Here is a 21508-nt window from a genome sequence, read left to right as displayed (position 1 = left end):
TACATAAGGAATCTTTGTAAACCCCATTTTATCCCTCCTTGTTCATTTTCTTCGAATGCAATGTTAGAAAAAATAATTTGGAAATTAGGTTGGACAACTCCTGATAGATGTTATAATACAAATAAGGTTAAAGCTATTGTTGAAAATTGTTCGTAAGTTTTATTCCGCTAAAATAGCACTTCCTAAATCTAAGCACGAGCTGGAAGAATTGTCTTTTTTGTGTGTGAAGTTATTTTAGACAGATTTGCAGAGTTTTGTTTGTAGGCATTTAAAGGCGTTTTTTACATTTAAAGATTTTGATATTTTGTTGTAATAAGGATTTTTTTTTGGGGGGAAAGCATTTATTTTTATCAAATTAGTAATTCTGGGTAAAACTAACATTTATAAATTAAAATGGTCCGATAATACTTTGTTTTTTAGTCTTTTATTTTAGTATTTGAGTCGAAACATTTATTTTATATTTTGTAAAAATGTGAAAAATGCAAAAGCAAGTTAACATTTGTTATATGTAAAAAATAATTTGGCTATATAATTTACTTCATTATCTCTGGCAGTTAGTTTTTTCCGATTGTGTCTTTTTTCTCCTGTACTGGTTTCTGCTCCTCTAGTTGTATTTGTAAATTCTTTACACATTTAATAAAAGCAAAAAAATAAAAAAAATAAAAAAGGAATGTAGCGATTGTAAATGTCACACTCATAAATCAAAATGGTCTAATAATACTCCCCTTTTATGGAACTTTTGAGGTGGAGTTGAAACACTATTCAAATTCTCTAAAAAAATTGAGACATAATAAAAGCAAGGAAAACATATGATATATATATATAAAATACAATTTGATCGCATAATTTACTTCATTACCTCTGACGGTTAAATGTTTTTTCTGTCTGTGTTTTTTTCTCTTGTACCTGTTTCTGGTCCCTTGGTTGTAGTTGTATTTGTAAATTCTTTATCCGTTTAATAAAAAAAAATTGAAAAAAAGGAGTGTAGCGATTGCGACTGGGACAGCAGTCAGCGTATGTAGCCACACCATCATAAAACAGAAAAAGGACTTTTAGAAAGTGCTAGCGAACACTTTAACTCCAGAAATTAGTCATTCATACATCTTCATGAAATGTTTATATAGGAATTATTTGTAATAAAAGCTGGTTCTGGAATGGGCTTTTGGGTAAATGGTTATTCTATTAAAATCTTAGGCCAACCTGTTCAGGCTAGTTTCTACTCAACACGTCACTGAAAAACACGCCCTTGATTCCAGACCCTCGGTTCTAAAGAAGAAACAGGAATTCCAAAACAAAGCCTGTGGTTTTGTCCTAGTTTCTCTTTTGCAACTCTTCAAAGCATCCAGTCATTTTCTAATGACTTCATCCAAGTCAGAGTCACAGGGGAGGTGAAGCCTCTCCTGGCACATTCAGGCACAGGGTGGGGTTCGCACTGGAGGGCACAGCAGTCCACACCAGGGCACACACAGACACTCGTGCTAGGGCCAGTTTTCCCAGACGCAGATTAGCCGACCAGCATGTCTTGGACCTGTGGGAGGAAACCGGAGCACCCAGAAGAAACTCACATGAATACAGAGATCATGCAGACTCCACACACACAGACAGCACCCCAGGAATTGAACCCAGGGCCCCAGCGCTGCGAGGCAGGAATGCTGACCACTGCGCCGTCATACTGCCCCATGATGCAGGCATTGACCTAAATTCAGGGGAGGGGTTACAAGTCCCTGTGCAACTTCCAAGCTTTTCACCCCCAATGGGCAAACGCCCAGGTCCCTCACGCCCCCACGTTCCTGGATTGTGAACCAGGAAGGCAACCCTCCCTACTGCAACTTTATCGCTCGTGGGAGACAGGGGGCTGGGGCCTTTAATTCTCACTCCGGGAGGAGGTCTGATCAAGGCAAACAGCTTGGGCTGCGGCCACAACTTATTGTAACCCACTGCAAGCCCGTCCCACAGCTCTCTGCCTGTGGCTTTCCCTTCATTCCCACGCTGGGGCAGACGGCTCTCACCTGCCTGCCTGCTTGTCCCTGCAAGCTCAGCGACCCTCCAACGTCTCATGGTTATTATCCTCTGCTTTGTGATTGTCGCCTGGAGGGTAACATGCACTTTTAAACTAGACATCTTGAGATGAGAGACTGATACGTAATCAAAGAGAAATTGGAAATCGCAGCTTCCTAAAGGAGTAGGAGCCCAATCACAGGGTCTGAAATAGAGGAGAGTTGGAGTACAGCCCCCCTCTGTTTCAGACATTTTTTCTACTCGCTGCCTCAGGAAGGCTGGAAGTATTGTTAAGGACACCAGTCATCCTGGTTCCTCACTTTTCTCCTTCCTTCCCTCTGGGAAGCGTTATAGGAGCATAAAAGCTCGATTGTCCAGATTCAGAGACAGTTTCTTCCCTCAAGATGTCAGATTACTGAGCTCTACCCCTACCACTGGCTCACACTGATGTGTTTTGTTTCTCTAAGATGTGTGTTATTTAACTTGTTGTTGCTGCTGCTGTTCTGGGTTTAGGCTGTCGGTGTCTCCTTAAATGTCTTCGTATCGGAGCACACATGCAAATAAGCATTTCATTGCACTCGTGCAGGTGACTGAACTGAACTGATCAATCTGGTAAACTGTTCAATGAAGGGGATCAGCCAGCAAATGCTGGGGCGCCAGGCTTGCTCTAAATGAGGGCGCTTATTTGCACAAGCACAGGGAGGTTAGATCAATGTCACCTGGTAACTGCAGCAGGGGAGAAAGCCAATCCATTGAAAACTGTAATAATGAAACCCGCCTACATAGAAATCATGTGCAAAGCAAATTATGCACAACTGGGACTCGGCTTGTCTGCTACAACTGGATTTCAACAGCATAAGCAATTGCCAACAGCGTGGAGGACATCCCTTGCCATCCAGATCCCATCTCTTCGTTAGCACGTAGGCCCTGATGGCAGGCAGGGCTCCAGCAAAAACAGCAACAACATCTTATGGCCTGTTGGAACTTGAAAGCCTAGGAGCTCAGAAGAAGACAGTCCATAAACTCTGAATCTGGGCTTGCTGCTACCTGCTGCAAGAGGGATTGGGTTTCTGGGGCTCGATGGTATCGGATTGCAGAATCAGGGTGCACGCTGGCCAGGGTTTGTCTTCCAGAGAAGCAGATGGGAATCGCGCGCCCCTAAAACCAGCTCAGTGTCAGCTCTTCTGTGGTTTCCTTGGTGCACATGAAAGAAAAAGCTGCAGAAAATGAAAATGAATTTTTTTTTTCCATGAAACTTTTGAGAGTTGTGAAGCAGTGGTTAGCATTGCTGCCTCGCAGTGCTGGGGCCCGGGGTTCAACTCCTGGAGTGGTATCTGTGTGGAGTTTGCATGTTCTCCCCATGTTCACGTGGGATTCCTCTGGGTGCCTCAATTTCCTCCTTCAGTCCAAAGACGTGCCAGCAGGTGAATTGGCTTCTGGGAGAACTGGCCCAGGTGTCCCATCTAGGATGTACCTATGAAAGAATTCACTGACTTGACACCTTCGAATAATGTTCAGCTCTGCAGCTTCAGGAGATATTAGATAGTAGATATTCTAAGGAGGGTTGGAAGCTGTAGCTTGTAAAGCCTTGCTCCCATTGCTTGCCGGGGGAGGTATAGACTCCAGCCCCCCTGCAACCCTGTACTGGATAAAACAGTTAGAAAATGGATGAATGTGTGAACTTCTGAGTCATTGCTTCTATCCAAATCATTATTCTATGAATAAATCTCTCTCATCCTCCTACCTGTCTAGGTACTCTCCTTACTATCTTTAAACAAAATAAAGTTAACATCAGAGCCTTTACTCCCCGTTACCTCATCAGCTCTCAATGCAGACTGAGCCACCAAGAGGAATCCCAGAGATTCCGATGGCGGGTCCCTATCCTGCCGGGACAGGTGCACCTGCGCTGTTTCAGTAACTCTTAAAGTCACGATACCTCTCCCACCTACACCCACGCCCAGAGGTTACAGCAGCAGAAGAAGGAAGTTTTCCTCTCAGGGTAAAAATGAATGGGAGGAAATCTTTCATACAACCGCAAGCATGGAAATAGAACAGGTGGAGGGTAAAAAGACAATATGCTTCCTTGGCAACAACACTTGGTGCCAACAGTTTCACATCTGTGTGGATTGTATTACTGTAAGACATTAAGAGCAGGGAGCCACATTTAGCACATATTTGGCCTACTGTCATGGAAAACAAGTGAACAGCACAGTACAGGAATAGAAAAGTGAAAGTGTCCTTCATGGAATTTGCGTCTTTGCATTTTGTCACCCACGCTGGTCAAGTGGCACACGCACACACATGCACGCGCGTGTGGAAGTGTTGTGTTGCACATATGGTTCCAACAATATAGGCAATATCACACCATATAGGCACAACATTGACACCCGCAGAAGGCTCCACAGCCCAAACGTTGCATTTTTTTTCTTCTCTTTTCAGCCTGGAATAGGCCCTTACTTGTTCCTTTGCTGCCTATGCACGCTGACGCAGCTCCTTGCTCAAACTACTTCAATTCCAACAATATTTTGCCCATCCTACTGCGCCTGTGGCAGGTACATACTGGTTTTTGCACTGTGTGTGAGGGTTTACCATACTTCATAATAACTGTTAATGACTTAATTTGTGTTACTCTCGCACAACTAGAGCTAACCTGGGGGAAACGAGTGTTTGATTTGTACGTTAATCAGAAACCAGAGCAGTGGTCTCTAACTCCAGTCAATAGAGAGTATTGATCCAGTTAGTCTTACAGGAACACCTGTAACCTATTGACCAATCAGTTCAATTAAGAGGAGTCTGGACACTCAGGGCTGACGAGCTTTTAGAGTTTGGTTCCAAAGGATCTCTAAATGTCTTCTTTACACAGCGCAGCCAATATAAAAGGCAAAAACCAACTCCTACCTTGAATCAGACGTTTCAGAGGTTCACAATGCAGATTTAATTAAATGACTCATTCTTTTATCCCATGTTCCACTGATACAGGAATTCAGAATAAAGGCTTGAGAGTTTATTGCGAGAGTAATCAGTTTATCATGCTCACAATTGAACGAAAATTGACAGAAATGGAAAGAAATCCAGCTGTATAAAAGGGTACTTACATCCCTATTATAGACTAGCACCCTCTGCAGGGGAGGTTGGACAAGAGCTGCAGGGGACATAATGAAGCAATAAAATAAAATAAAACCAAAATGTTTCTGCTGAGAGTGAAATCCTGCACCTTCCATCTGAGATGTAATCAAGTCTCTCATATTGAAAGGACGTGGTTTATCTGGCACACACCTTGTATTATTCCAATACATTGCAACTTGTATCTGTTATACTGGAGTTATGTCTTTTTTCAATTTAAACTTCTGGTCATTTTTCCAACCCCTTGAACGGAGAAGACCACGAGGAAACCTTATACCCGCACTCAAGCATTCAAAGCTTGGCTTAGCAGGTTGTTCCATACTTCTGCAACCCTTTGGGTAAAGAAGAGACAGTAACAGTGTTTCCAGAACAATGGTGAAACAAATGAGTCTTTTTAGGCCTGTTTACGGTCTTTCAATCTGAATTACACTTCTTCCCCACAATTTCTCACAGCTCTCTAGGATAACAAATACACCTAGAGAGGAATTTGGAAGGAAGGAGATCTAATGTGCCTAAATATTTAAAACATAAAACTATCAGTGCAACCAGGTGGCATTTAAGGATGTTTGATTCCAAATTAAATAATTATCCTTCCGTATGGAGTCTGCATGTTCTCTCCAAGTTTATATGGGTTTGTGCTGGGTGTTCTGATTTCCAGCTTTACTGGTGTCTCTACATTCACAGAAACATGTAAAAAAGGGCTGGAGTGGTGACCCTATGGCTAAGGATCTGCGCCTGTGGTTGGAATTTTTTCAGGTTCGTATCCCGCGGAATCCTACTCCGTTGTGGCCCCTGAACAGGGCCCTTAGCCCCAGCTGCACCAGGGGTGCTGTACAAATGGCAGACCCTGCGGTCTGACCCCAAGCTTCTCTCCCTGTCTGTGTGACTCATGGAGAGCAAGCTGGGGTGTGTGAAAAAGACAAATTCATAATGCAAGAAATTGTATAGGGCCAATAAAGTGATCTGATCTTACAGTGTGTATCCTTCACATAAACTGGGGGCCTCCACAGGATGCAGTCTAGGCCTAGTCTTTGTGATTGCTGATTCTGTGACCCTCAGGTGGAATATCAATGACAGGATGGACAAGACTTCCTTAAGGTTTGCTGGCACAGCCAGCAGAAAACAGGGAATCCTTGATGAATAGCGCCCGGAAGATTTAAAACCATTAGATAGATACTTTATTGATCCCGTGAGGGAAATTGCAGTGCAACCGCAGCTTAACACACACAACACAGCCACAGTGTAACAAATGATACAATAATAATAATACAATACAATCAGTACAGTGAGAAGTGCACTAAAAGAGTTACTCACAGTCCAGGACACACAAAGAACAAACCAGAACAGAACAGTACACAAAAAAAGTCGTATCGCACAATATAAATATAAATATAAATGTATTGCACAGGTCCCTGGCATATATTGCACAAAAACGGTTGTAAACGGGAAAAGAAAAAGAATAGATGTATCTACAAGCATGTCCTAGAGGGGATGGGAGACGTTGTCCATGATGGCCTCTAGTTTGGACACCATTCTCCTCTCAGCCACTACCTCCAGGGGGTCCAGGCCAGACCCAATGACCCATTAAACCATTTATACTGGACTTGACCTTTTTAAATGGTTTCTTTTCCAGTGAGACCCAACGCGCTTTCAGTAAGTTTTTAGTTTTTTTTTTTTAATCGGGTTGAAGATGATATTCGCTTTAAAATGAACGGGACCCCCCGGACACCCACAGACGGGGCTCGGGAATGTGATCTGCTCGTTATGTACAGTGAGGCTTCTCGGATCTCACGGGAAACAAGAGCAGGGCCCGCCACAAACCGGGACAGCTCGGCCGCAGCTGGTATCGCCTGTACAGGCACAGACATTGCAAAACGACGCCTTCGGTTTTAAGAGATCCCCCGTCGTTTCCGAGCGCTTCAAAAGAGCTGGAACCTCGAGTGATTGGACAGCGAGCACTCGGCACAGTCCAAGTAAGGTGCCCAGGCTAAAAGTTGTTTGTTTTTTTACAGGGAGTTACAAATTTAACAAGTTACAAATTCTCCCTGTAAAATGCTGTCTCCCTAACACTGTATCCCTTAGCACGAACGCGCCCGAGGCTTTAGTCAAAGGATCAGAAGATCGTCGGTAACTAAGCCCTTACAAATCCAAAACCGAAAACACCGGGAGTGTGGCTTCATGTATAATTAACAGTAATCATTACGCAGTGACGCAGCGCAGATCTACAGTATATGACAGAGAAAAGCTGACCTTTGTGCAATAAGGGCGCCGTGCGAAACCAACACGTTTCAACCAGTTTCGCTACAGGACTTGCAGGGGCTCATCTGTGAAGTGTAAGAAGAGTGTTGAACTCTGGTGACCAGAGAAGAGAGCGATTCGTCAGTGTTTGATTTTTCAGCAAGTAACCAAAGCTGGGTGATTGCACAAGCACACATACACAACAGCAGACCCTGCAGACACACTGACCCCCCAGGACCAGGACTGGACCCCCCACAGACACACTGACCCCCCCAGGACCAGGACTGGACACCCTGCAGACACACTGACCCCCCAGGACCAGGACTGGACACCCTGCAGACACACTGACCACCCAGGACTGGACACCCCGCAGACACACTGACCCCCCCAGGACCAGGACTGGACACCCTGCAGACACACTGACCCCCCAGGACCAGGACTGGACACCCTGCAGACACACTGACCCCCCCAGGACCAGGACTGTAATAGTCCTGGGCTTCTGGGAAAATTAGCCCTGTTGTGTTTGTGTCTCTTTGCCCTGCGATGGACTGGCATCCTGACCGGGGTGAAGTCTATCGCTCTGTACCAGAACTGACTGTACCCACATCAAGGCCTGGCTGTATAACTGGTATCACTGTCCAGGTCATTCTTAACGCATGGCCTGTCGTAAGTCACACCCACAAGGTAGGGTCAGCCAACACTCGGGAGCCTTATTTAGTAACAAGCTGTTTTTTCACACTAAACAAACTGACCAGATCTTCTAGCTTACAATATTAGATCACAAAAATCTTGCCGGCATGACATAAATCCAGGACATAATTTATCCTACTTTAAATTCCAAGTGGATGTGAATGTTTACAAAATGGATGGATATTGAACACTGAGCATCTCTCCCAGGATCTTTCCCAAGAGGAGCGAGGGCTGTGGCTGGACTCAGTCCCTCCAGAAGGGCTGGCCAGCACTGGAGCCCGGTCCTCCGGAGCGATGACGCGGGGTGTCGTGTGGGCCGCTCAGGGGCGCGGCGGCGAGGGTCCGACACGCTACTGGAGACGGAGCTCCACCGCCTGCTCGGCCTCCCGGGGGGGCCGATCCCGACAGGACGGTGCTCTCCGGCGAGGGGGCAGTGAGACCGCTTCGCTCGCCAGACCTGGGTGACGTGTGGGGCTCGGAGAGCAGTGGTCCGTCAGGGGCTCGTCCAGGTTCTGGGACAGGAATGAGCCAGAATCCCTCTGTGCTGAATCTGCAGCCCGTAGCAGCGCCTGAGCCCCAGATCTACAGTCTTTCTCCCTGAGGGGATCTGTACAGACAGACAGGCAGGCACTGACCCCGCTCCGTCACAATGAAAACGCAGGTCTGATCAACACTTCGCACATCCAGAGTCCTGCCCCCGCCCGCCCACGGGCTACAGGCTGGAGTCGATCTGCGTTGGGCTTTTTTTTTATTATTTGTAGTTATTTGGCTGTTTTGCGCTGTGCGTCGGCAGGGCTTCTGCACTCGTCTCACGTTGGACGTCAGCCAGAAAAGGCGGAACAAGGGGTTTTTAAAACCCGGAGCAGAGCGGAGACATTGCTAGGGTCGTTTCCGTGCGTCAGTAAAGCGTGTCAAGTCAGGCGGAATGGCACGCCTTTGGAGCACAGTACTTCTCCTCGTCGTGGTGAGTATGTCGGACCCGGGCGACCGCTGACAATGCGGGAGAACTCACGTGAGACTGAAAACCCCGCTGTTTTCGTTTCGTTTGCTTTCTCGGTGCTTGCGGACAATCGCCAATAATTAGTTGGACTTTTTGAACTGAACGCTGACATGTTGTCGAAAAGTTCGATAGCTGGGCTCCGAGAGACTCGCTCCTTCAATCTGAAGGCGACCCCGAGCTTGTGCTCTTAAGATTTTAAACCGTACGTTTCCAAAAAAGACCAACCGCTGAAAAGACGGGTTAAAATTAAGCTGGATTTCACTTTTTTTCCAGAAAAGTGTGCGTCGGATCTTCCTTAACATAAACCATAATAAACCTAAACCACTGAGCTGCTAGAAATGTTTACAACAGAAAAATCTGAACAGACCGCGAGGATTAATTGTAATCTCTGTATTACCTTTCAGACAGGTACGTGGCTCTTAATTGGAAAAATGAGGCGACAATTGTCCTAAGGCTTTAATCTCTAAATACAGAGAGAGTATATAGTATATAGTGACGTCAAAAGGACGAAGAAACATCTGACTATTTGCACAAACAATTGCCTAGTAATCCATAAAATAGATTTATTATGAGTTCTCGAGAACAGTGCAGAATAAGGACTCGTGCCCGTGTCAGTTTTGCAGTAGGTTTAGCTGTTCAGACACCGGGTAAAATCGCAGACGGAGTAGTTCACAAAGCATGCACAGGGCTTGTGCAATGATACGTTGGTAGTCTTATTCCAACATTTTGGTCTGTTGCCCTGGTTACCGTGTGCTTTGCTGGATAGTCTAGCTGTTGCCTTGGTTACTGTGTGTGTTGTGCGCTATCAGTGACGTAAACACTTCCGATCATGCCTCCCAAGAGTCTTTCCAGCGATTCCTCAGACGTAAACTTACTTACTTATGCATTAACGTTTAACCCATATCATAGCGTTACAGTGTGGACTCGGTAATAAAAAATGCTGACTTACCGTTGCATTTTCGGAGTGATTATTCGAATATTTTATAACTATCCATTATACTTTGCTCGCGAATTGAGGGCTTACCATTTTTCCCTGCCATAAGAGCATCCCATTACCCAGAGACTGACACAAACCAAAAATGTTATAAAATGCTCCTTTCCGGACAGTAGCTCCTCTCTTCCCGCTGCTGAAACGCTGCCCCGTCTTGTAGTTCTCCTCCCCCCGAGCTCTCGAAGACTCGAGTCGACCAGTTTCGGACGTTCACGCTCTGAAATACGCGTTCCCCCTGTGAGCAGGACTCGGCTGTGCGGGAGCAGGGGGTGAGGATCGGGGTTCTAGCCCACGAAGACCCCAGCGAATGCGGACCTGGCTCACGTTCTCTTGGCTGAATGACGTCTGGTCCTCCGCGCTTGCTCGTGCCTTTTGATTGGCTCTCGTGTTTCCTGCAGGCGTATTCTGACGGAGTCGCCAGCCTTGTGTGCAGAGACGGCGAACACTTGGTGGTGTCAGAGGGTCAACCGGACCGATGTTGCGGCTACTGCGGGGCTGGTGAGCATGATCCCATCAGAATACCCCGCCCCCCTCTCGTTTTCTTATCTCTCCTTTCCGATTCAGCTGCGACATCAGTCAGTTGGAGCACTTAAAATAAAGATCAATTCTTTCTGAAAACTGTAATGTCGTGGATTGGAGGTTTTCTTTTGCTTTATTTATTTGATAAAGTGAGGATCAAGGGCCGCGCAGTGCTCAGCAGTGCTGTCTCGCAGCTGTCTGGGTGGAGTTTGCATGTTCTCCCCAATTTCACGTGGGATTTCTCTCACAGTCCAAAGACATGCTGGTAGGATAATTGGCTTCTGCGAAAACTGGTCCTGGTGTGGGTCTGCGTGTCCTGTGATGGACTGGTGTCCCATCCGGGGTGTACCCTGCCTTGTGCCTGTTGCTTGCTGGGATAGGCTCCGGCGCCCCTGCTGCTGTGAATCAGATGAAACCGTTAGAAGAGGGATGGATGGGGATCGAGAGTACATATCTGGAATAAATCATGTGCAAAGACGTGTGTAGCTAAGGACCTCACTAGTGGCATCACTGTGTGGTGCAGCAATACTACAGTGCATGACAGAGGTGCACTACAAAGGGTTGTGGCAAAGGCACAGAGGATTATAGGATGTGATTTACCATCAACTGGTGAGATTCACAGCATCCACTTTGCAATAAACCCCAATCCATCCTTCAGGATCCCAGCCATCCCGGCCACAGACTTTTCTCCCTCCTGTGCTCCAGCAAGCGGTACCGCCCTGTCAAAGCAAGGACCGCTAGACTCAAGAACAGCTTCTGTCCCACTGCAGTATGCATCCTCAACAGCCAACTGCAGTGCCTCAATACACATCTGCACTATGCACTTTTTGTGCATGGTCCACCATGTTTTTTGGGTGTCTCACTACTGCATTTTTATTGTTCCTGTTGTCTACATTGTGTGGTGTTGTCTATTGTACTGTGTATGTAACATTGTACTATGTTTCAGGATTGTGGTGATATGTATCTATCTGATATGTATATATCTGCTTCTTTCTACAGACTCTTTCATCACGAAAAACTGCACCATTGATGACGGACTTCACTGCAAGGTTTGCAATAAGTGTGAAGGTGAGTTTGCTCTCTGTCCTCTGCATGAATCGCAGCAGGCCTGGATTTGGAAAGATAGGAGAGGTGGAGAGAGGAGCTGATTGTGGGAGGAGGTGGCCCAGTTGACACTCTGGTTGTCTATGCTTCCCAGGGGACCATCAAGTGATGCTGAGAAACTGCAGCTATTTCTCGAATGCTCTGTGCGGCTGCCAGGATGGATACGAAATGCATAACGACACTGGAAAGTGCCAGAAGAAAAATGGTGAGAGCTGTTGGATCCTTGTTAATTCTGTAACTGTGCACCATAGCTCTGGATACTTTCTAGGATCCATTTTCTTGGGTATTTTAATTTTCCCCTGCTCCTAGACCTGGAGGGTCAGGGTGTCAATTGTGTATCAGGACCAGGACTGGACACCCTGCAGACACACTGACCCCCCCCAGGACCAGGACTGGACACCCTGCAGACACACTGACCCCTCCAGGACCAGGACTGGACACCCTGCAGACACACTGACCCCCCCAGGAGCAGGACTGGACACCTGCAGACACACTGACCCCCCCAGGACCAGGACTGGACACCCTGCAGACACACTGACCCCCCCCAGGACCAGGACTGAACACCCCGCAGACACACTGACCCCCCAGGACCAGGACTGGACACCCTGCAGACACACTGACCCCCCCCAGGACCAGGACTGAACACCCCGCAGACACACTGACCCCCCAGGACCAGGACTGGAGACCCTGCAGACACACTGACCCCTCCAGGACCAGGACTGGACACCCTGCAGACACACTGACCCCCCAGGACTATGGACTGGACACCCTGCAGACACACTGACCCTCCCAAGGACTGCTGCTGACTCCGCCCACTCTCTCTCCTCCCAGCAGCTTGCTCTGCCCAGTCTCTCCTGACTTTTCCCACTTTCTTGGCTTTGCTGCAGTATGTTCAAGGGAGTGTGTGTGAGTCAGTTGCTCTGGACAAAGTGAGTCATAGAGCATGAATCGCAGCAGGCCTGGATTTGGAAAGATAGGAGAGGTGGAGAGAGGAGCTGATTGTGGGAGGAGGTGGTCCAGTTGACACTCTGGTTGTCTGTGCTTCCCAGGGGACCATCAAGTGATCTACGAAAAATGCAGCAATTCCTCGAAGGCTCTGTGCGGCTGCCAGGATGGACACAAAATGCGTAACAACACTGTACAGTGCCAGAAGAAAAACATGTTTCATGATGGCACTATGTAAGTGTATCTCTTTAAACTCTCATCGCAACCCCCTCACTAACAGGACACCTAAAAACCACAGCGGATGAAAAATGAACAGGAGAATTCCTCTTCTGATTTTCTATTTTCAAGTCGATTTCTCCTGTAGTGAGTCAGAGCCTAATCTGGCAGGTTCAGCGAGTGAGACAGGATCTTCTCTGGACAGGATGCCAGTCCAACACAGGACACACACAGACGCACTGAATAGGACATCAGTCAAAAACAGGACATACAAACACACTGGACAGGACACCAGTCTAGCACAGGACAGACAGAGAGACGCACTGGACAGGATGCCAGACACAGTCTCTCTGGGCAGCCAGGTCTGCCTGTCTGCATTTTCTGTGTCCAAGCTGCGCCCATCCACTGTCAGGGTGTGTTTCTCCTTACCTGATCTTCTCCTTCCTCTCTCTGTGCAGAGTGCCTGTTCTGGCTGCCTTCGTCACCATGGCGCTGTGTGTTGTCTGTGTGGCTCTGCTCGTCCGGTGTCGCCGCTGTCGCTGTGTCTCGGGTGAGCCCTGATCTTTCAGCAGGAGTCTGCAGGAACGTGCCTCGCATGCATGGAAGCGGTTTCTGCATCGCTGTCGCAGGGTGGCACAGCGGTCAGCGCTGGCGCCCTGGGTCCAGTTCCTGAGGTGCTGTCTGTGTGGAGCTTGCATGTTCGGCCCACCTGTGCATGGGTTTCCTCCCACATTCCACACACACTGTTGGGTTCATTGGTGTCGGGGAAAACTGACCCTGCTGTGAGTGTGTGTGCCCTGTGATGGACAGGCGGCCTGTCCAGGGTGTGTCCCGCCTTGTGGCCGCTGCTTGCTGGGATAGGCTCCAGCTCCCCTGAACTGTGTGAAACAGAGGAGGAGATGGATGGATGGAGACCTGGGTAAACCGACAGCAGCATTAAGCTGGTCCAGCAGGGATTTTGCTAAGCAGCGTTCTTGATGTACTAATGAGTGCTGTGGCTCTCTGCAGGTGTTCAGGAATTCCACGCGTGAGATTTCGGGTTGGTGACCGGCTCCCCGCTTCTCTCCGCAGGCTCTGAGAAGGTCGCGGGGTTGGTGGAGCTGTGAAGCGCGGGCGACCCGGCGAAGTGACGCGGGGCAGCTGAGCGGCCCGGCGAGCGAGGAAGAGAGAGAGAGAGAGAGAGGGGGCCCGACCGCGAGCCGGAATGACGCCAGGAGCTGAGTCGCGCGGCGTTTCCCCCCACTTCGCTTTGCAGCCGTCTCGTGACGTCCTTCTCCGCCGCTCGAGACCTGCCGACTGCGCCGCTGCGCGAGGGGAAACGCGTCCCCGTGGTTTTAAAACCCTTGTCCGCTCTCCATGTTAGGAAAAGGAATGGAACCGCCGTGACGCAAGACGTCAACGGACAAGTCGAAGGACTAAATCGTGAACTAAAACTAGCCTGGCACTTCTCTGCTTCCCGAAGTACCTCGCTCGCTCTTCTAGAGCAGCCCTAATGCAGTGTTTCTCAACCAGCAGACCTTCCATCATTCCGGGCGCGCCGCGAAAGTTTGGAAAAGTCGCATAGCAGAAGAATAGACAACAAATAATGTCAGGACATTGAGGTATAGGTGGCGCAGCGGCTATAAGCGCTGGGGCCGCCGGTTCAATTCCCGGTTCTCCATCTGCGTGGAGATCGCATGTTTGTATGTGGCAACCGGGAATTAAAGGTTTATTCCGTGCTGAAAAGGGGGGGGGGGACGCGACGTTTTCGACGTTTGTCTGACCTGTGTGTATTGACGAAACGGGCCGATGGGTAGGAAGGGAAGGGACGCTGCGTACGTACTGAGGAGGGTAATGGGACAGCACTGATCTCAGACCAGCAAGGTCAGAGGGACGATCAAGTAAGAGAGACACCGCCTGGAGTCGGGGGGCGTGTATGCATGTGGAGGCAGAAGTAAGTGATCCTGCGCCCCCTCCCGGGCTAATGTTGAAAAAAAAAACTCCGATGAACACGGAACTAAATTCCATTTCTCTTTTTTTAAATATTTTTTTTTTATTTAAACACCAGAAATACAAAAAAGTTGACAGCATATTAAAATAGATACAGAAATAGACACTTCACAGCCAGAGGAAATTCACATTTGTAAAAACTAAAACTTGCACAAGTTCCTCATATAATTATGATTGTATTTTTTTGTCTTTTATATCTACTCCATCCAAAAATAAATGATCGGAGAAATCAGAAGATACTTTATCGGCCAGGCCGAGACTGCCTCTAAACAGCCTCACCCCTTTCTCAGGAATAGCATCAAAGACTACAGCACATTCACGGGGAGAGGTGGGAATCTGACATTTGTCCAAACATTCTGTGTGTGTAAACAATCCGCCCTCTTCATTTAACAACTGGGCCACTCGCCAGATTTTGTGATCACACCAAGTCGGATCTCAATTCCGTTTTTCCCGTACAAATGTGCTCTGGTCGATGACGTGGTGCGTGTGAGGGGAGGGGGCCGTGGGCCGGGGGCTGATGGCAGCGCGGAGTGGGAAGGGAAAGGCTGAGAAACACTGCGTTAGTTTTCCTTATCGGAGGCCCGCACGCTCAGAGGCCCTGAATTACTTGGCCAGATTTGTGCAGTAGTACAAGCTGTGAGACTGCCACCTTGTGGACATTCAGCGTAGTGCTGGTCTGTCTGCGAGATAGACGCCGTCGATCTGTTCGACAACACTGTGATGCGTAAGTTTGTTTCTACTTTTGTGTTTTTGCTAACGGGGGGGGGGAGGGGCGATATAAGACCAATATACTAAGTATAAGTAATATTATAAGCAATATAAGTAGTTCAGGTGGGTAGCTGCGTCAGTCTTAGGGTTGATGCTATGAGACTTTTGGGACAGGTGAGGTTTTTGAAGTTGATGTTCATTGTTAGGGAAACGTTTTTTAAAACGTTTTTTTTGTTTTAATCATATCATAGCATATCTAGATCGTTCAATCCCGCTGTCTAGCTTCTGTTGTCGCATTTGAGGATTAAACTAATCATCTGTTGGATTGGAAGAAAGGCGGAGATTCAGTGGGACATTTAAAACAGTTGTCAGGATCGAAGCTGCTTATTCGGGGACTGCCGATCTGTCATTTCTAACGAGAGATTTTCCCTGCGAATTAAAACAGACCGGTCGATTAAGCACCGTCCCAACATTTCATATCACCCTGCAGCTCACAACTGGCAACCCACTGAAGCTAAGCAGGTGTGAGCCTGGTCAGTACCTGGATGGGAGACCTCCTGGGAAAAACTAAGGTTGCTGCTGGAAGAGGTGTTAGTGGGGCCAGCAGGGGGCGCTCACCCTGCGGCTCATGTGGGTCCTTATGCCCCAGTATAGTGACGGGATACTATACTGTAAACAGGCGCCGTCCTTCGGATGAGACGTGAAACCGGGGTCCTGACTCTCTGTGGTCATTAAAAATCCCAGGGTGTTTCTCGAAAAGAGTAGGGGTGTAACCCCAGCATCCTGGCCAAATTTCCCCATCGGCCTTTATCAATCATGGCCTCCTAACAATCCCCCTCTATAAATTGGCTTCATTACTCTGCTCTCCTCCCCACTGATAGCTGGTGTGTGGTGAGCGTTCTGGCGCACTATGGCTGCCGTCGCATCATCCAGGTGGGGCTGCACACTGGTGGTGGTGGAGGGGAGTCCCCATTACCTGTAAAGCGCTTTGAGTGGAGTGTCCAGAAAAGCGCTATATAAATGTAAGCAATTATTATTGTTATTATTATTTCTAGCGCCGTGAGGTGTTAGTTATCTTTAACCAACCTGTCCTAAATCTCCCACTACTGCAGAGCCACGAGACTGAACTTCGCAGTGACGAAAAGAGCCGTTGACAAACGCATACTCGTGCATTATATTAATGAAGTCTTTATTTTTTTGTTTACGGAACGTACTTACTGCTTAAGTGAATTTAAAATTCTTCGTTCGGAAGGAACAGCCCTTGTTAACTCGGGGCGAACATGTTAATCTATGTTAGACGATTTCTGAAGCATTTGGACTAGAATGAGGAACATAACCTATTTTTTTAAAAATTAAACTCCCAAACCAGACCAGGTCGTTTGGCTAACGTGACTGCCAGAGTGATTTGGCCCGTACTTGCAGTTACAAGGCGTGTACGGTAGAGGGAGCTTGACAGCATCGCCACTTAAAGGAAACTTCCTGCCTTAAAGCTCCAACTCGACCTTAACGGCTGTTTGCAGAGTGGTGAGTTTCGCAGAAGCGTGCTTGAAGCTGGAATTGCTGCCCTGTCTATCTGGCATCACAAGGGTCAGATTCCTGGAGAGACTACTGTCTCCTGGTTTTAGTTCTGCCCAAGCTCTGTTTCAATAGTGGGGCTGAATGCAGTGATGCTGTTGATAATGCATGTGATGCATTTTGTTTGCACTACTTATATAAATGCATGTCACCAGATATTATTTTTATTAATGCTAATGAGAAATTATTTAGAATTATATAAATTCGATTTCAGTATTATTGCTTTTCACAAGAACCTGTGAAGTTCCCTGTGAGGCTGGACAGAGTGTAACTGCAGAGCTCAGGCAAATGGTGAAGATGTGTGCTGCACCCTGCGCAGGGGGAAATAACTGTGAAATGAATTTGACCCAGCCTGGGTACAGTGGCTGTTTCTTTGCTTTGAACTGTGAATGGGGCAGTGAGGGGACCGCAGCCAAGACGATCCAACTGGAGTTGCAGGGAACGTCATTCCAGCTGCCTCCTCCTTCCTCCCACTGTTACTGATGTTGGGTCTTCAATGCAAACTGCTGAGCTGTTACTCTCTGTCTCTGTGACTCTGGCGTTCTCAGGAGCTTCAATAAACAGTGCTTTGTTAGAAATGTAAACGTGTCCGGGTTTTGCTTGCTTTCCTGCTGTTGGATCAGGGTGAACGTCTGGCTCTGTCGGAGCTTGAGTGACGGAGGGAATAGTTTGTTGCTGTCCCAGTCAGGGTGGACCTGTTTCACTGGGGCTTCAGTGCCTCACCAGTGGCCTGATTAGGCTGGAGTGCACGTCCATCCCTTCTTTTTCTTTGCACTTTATCCCAGCAAGCAACAGGCACAAGGCAGGGTACACCCTGGACAGGACGCCAGTCCATCACAGGGCAGATACACACACACACACACACACACACACACACACACACACACACACACACACACACACACACACACACACACACACACACACACACACACACACACACACACACACACACACACACACACACACACACACACACCAGGGCCAGTCTTCCCAGAAGGCAATTAACCTGCCAGCATGTCTTTAGACTGTGGAAGACACCCACAAGAACACGGGAAGAACATGCAAACTCCACACAGACAGCACCCCAGGGATTGAACCCAGGACCTCCGCAGCACTAACCACTGAGCCGCCCTGCTGCCCTGCAGGCCACTGGATATACTGTGATGTTAAATGCCACAATGGCATCCCCCATTCTATGCGGGAAGCTAAGGGCAGGGTTTTGGAATCCTGGCAGTGTGGGGAAAAAGCTCTAGTCCCAGACCTCTCCGAAGCGGAAGTTACAAGGAAGATGCAGGAATTTGCACCCCGGACCCTGGAGCGCGAGGTGTAAGATTCTTTCCGTGACGCAGTGTAGCGTTGACTGGGAAAGAGAGTTCAGATGGAAAAGGGGGGGTCTGGCACAACTCGGGGTCTTTTCTTCTGGGGCGCCTCTAGAGATCTCTGGATTTCGATACCAGAGGTTGGAACTGAACTGGAGCTTTTTCTCCCAAACTTGGCACCCCATCTCTATTTCTAGTGGAGCCCTCATGTCCAGGGGCCCTCGTTCCAACCTGAGCAGCAAATGAACCTAATTAGTTTCTTGGATGTCTGCAGTGTTTTGAATTTGTTAATAGCTGTATTTGTTAATAGAGAGAGAGAGAGAGAGACCTGTGGTCTTTAGATGATGCAGGGGTTATTATAGGACTCCGGTGCTGTTCCATCAGCAGCCAGCCCGCAGTCCCAGTCTCTATAATGGTTATAGCACTGAGAAGATTAAAGGTGCTCTACTGAGAGTGTGCTCACATGTTGCATTGCAGTGTGGTTTGGCAGCAGCTTGTTGTCTGACTGGAAGGCGTTACAGGGGGTGGTCGGGTCAGCCCAGTCCATCACTGGAGTACAGCTCCCCTCTGTTTCAGACATTTTTACAACTCGCTGCCTCAGGAAGGCTGGAAGTATCGTTAAAGACACCAGTCATCCTGGCTCCTCACTTTTCTCCCTCCTTCCCTCTGGGAAGCACTACAGGAGCATAAAGGTACGAACATCCAGACTCAGAGACAGCTTCTTCCCTCAAGATGTCAGATTACTGAGCTCTACCCCTACCACTGGCTCACACTGATGTGTTTTTTTTTCTCTCAAAGATGTGTGTTATTTAACTTGTTGTTGCTGCCACTGTCCTGGGCTTTTGGTGTTTCCTTGATGTCTTGGTATAGGAGCACACATGCAAAAAAGCATTTCATTGCACTTGTGCAGGTGACGATCAACTCGACTTTCGACTTGAAAGAAGTTTTCTTTTTTTGTGGGGTTAGTTTTATTAGTGAGAGAAGTATGACTGATTTGCTAGCAGTAGGTTCCTCCACCTGGAAGCTTCTGGGTCTCTGCGAGCAAGTGGATTGTGTGGCTCTGTTGGACGCTGGGCGCAAGAAGGCTGAGGCAGGGAATGTGCAGCAGAGGGTCTCGGAGGAGACCAGGAACAGGAAGGGACGCCTGACTCACAAGGGCACAGTTCCAGCACAGGATACTGAATCATTTGCTCGCGTGATGGAGAGTTCCTTTTGGAGCCTTAAAGGGCAATCCCTCCTGTGATATTCCTAAATACTGGGGCAGGAGGAGAGGAAGAGGCACCGGAGTGACTGTGCGCTGGGATACTCTGAGGAACTGTGCAGGATTCTGTGCCAGGGGGCATCTCTACATCACGGGAGCTCAGAGGGGACTGAAAGTCAACAACAGCGACACACTGCCGAAATGCACGCTCATGGGCTGCTGATCTGCTGCCTAGGAGTTTCCTGGTGCGGCCAGGGGGGGTCAGGCTCGAGTTGTGGCCCGGTATTCAGCGCACTATTCACTATTCACCACACTCACCAACCCACGAGGTGTCAGGGGCTCCAGAAAGCGATCTCTGCAGCCCCTTTCTTGAGAGCAGGGGATTCATGGGCCAGTTCCAGGGCAATATTCCAGGACACTCAACTCTCAACACTTTCAGCACAGTCTCTCCTCATCTTGTCAGTTAAGAATTGAGCTCCCTTATTTCTGACTAAACAGCTCTAAGTAGGTGATCAATTGACAATGAACAGAAACAGGTGGGTTTGACACTGTCAGGCAGATGATGTCAGTGTTTCTTCTTCTGCTTAAGGGTAGTTGGTTGTATTTCAGTAGGTACACCCGAACGAGAGTCCTGAAACCCACTAACTAGCAGGGATTAATTCATACCAATTATAAACTGGATCCAGGACCTCACCGTCTCCCCCTACCAGCAACAAGGCTGCGAATCGCTACAGCCAGGGCTGCAGTAATGACAATCCTCCACTAGGGGGATCAAAACACCACTTATCGAGCTTAACTCGGATTTACCGAGCAGTTTTCGCCAATTTGAACACAGAATATTCTATTAAACAGAACTAGTACATTTCCAACTGCGAAATAAATTGGCTGTGTATGTTCTAAAAATAAAATGTTGAATAATAAGGAACACAATATTTAGTTGTCTGCTTGTTGACGAAAACTCTATAAATCTGTCTAATAGTTTTTGTTGCAGGCAAACTCCAGTGCACAAAACAAAAACAATCTTCTGCGTTGTGCATCAAGGTTTTTAAATCGTTTCTAACTTTTGGATAAAAGTTCTATTACGTCTTATTGAACACTCTTATGATGATGTCATGATGTCACGAAGTTGTCATGATGTGATGTCAGAAAGGAGACCAGATCTTTAAAACCAGCGTGTGGTTTAGAGCTTCTGTGCATCTGTTGGTAATCATGAAAAACGTCCTTTTGATGTATTCGCTGCATGTAATGTAAATTCACAGTCTCCGATTAAAGCTTTCACAGGCGGCATTGAAACAATTGCTCACAACTGTGTTACCCGTCAAATAGTGCACAATACAGAAATGAGCAATTATTACAAGTATATAGAAGCAAGTTTTTTTTCCAATAATTGAAAATGAAAGCTGGAATAAAAAAAAAATCGGAATCTTCGGTGGGAAAAAAAAGCTATTCTCCGGTCGCAACTGTGGCAGAGTTACTCCAGACAGCGGGGGGGATTTGAAGTTGCTTCACCATGATGACACCGGCAACGAGGCACCAGTTACAGGCTGAATTAACCGCTTTCACAGACAACTGCAGCACCCACACGGTCGCGGGGAGACCATGCAAACTCCACAGAGACAAACACCCCAGCCTGCAGTCAAACCCAGGACACCACTGAAGCAAGAAATACAGCAGCTCAAACGATGTCATCGTGCTGCGCTGCCTTGTAAAGGTGTTAAGCTCCTTTGTCCGGGGGATACTGAGGAGTTCTATCAATTGTTTTAAGTAACACTACCGGTACCCCCAGGTAAAATGGCTCTCCAGGTACGTACCGCCACAGACGTTCCACATAGACTTAGCTAGTATTGTAAGTATCTATGGCTTCCGCGGAGTGGTCGGTGTTAGACTTT

General features: G+C 47.7%; 1 protein-coding gene across 1 annotated transcript; it reads left to right on the top strand.

Annotated features, from left to right (window-relative positions):
- Positions 1-8350: 8350 nt before the first annotated feature.
- Positions 8351-17680, top strand: LOC148678437 (uncharacterized). Its single transcript, XM_088633526.1, has 7 exons — positions 8351-9013; positions 10439-10538; positions 11559-11627; positions 11758-11868; positions 12713-12842; positions 13283-13374; positions 13896-17680. The coding sequence occupies exons 1-7, from the start codon at positions 8975-8977 to the stop codon at positions 13928-13930; spliced, it is 576 nt and encodes a 191-aa protein (XP_088489652.1). The 5' UTR covers positions 8351-8974; the 3' UTR covers positions 13931-17680.
- Positions 17681-21508: the final 3828 nt, after the last annotated feature.

The sequence above is a fragment of the Lepisosteus platostomus genome, chromosome 1 (genome assembly GCF_059453375.1).
Source record: "Lepisosteus platostomus isolate fLepPlt1 chromosome 1, fLepPlt1.hap1, whole genome shotgun sequence".
NCBI lineage: Eukaryota > Metazoa > Chordata > Actinopteri > Semionotiformes > Lepisosteidae > Lepisosteus > Lepisosteus platostomus.
The sequence above is the reverse complement of the archived record's forward strand: the minus strand, read 5'-3'. Positions and strand labels throughout refer to the sequence as shown.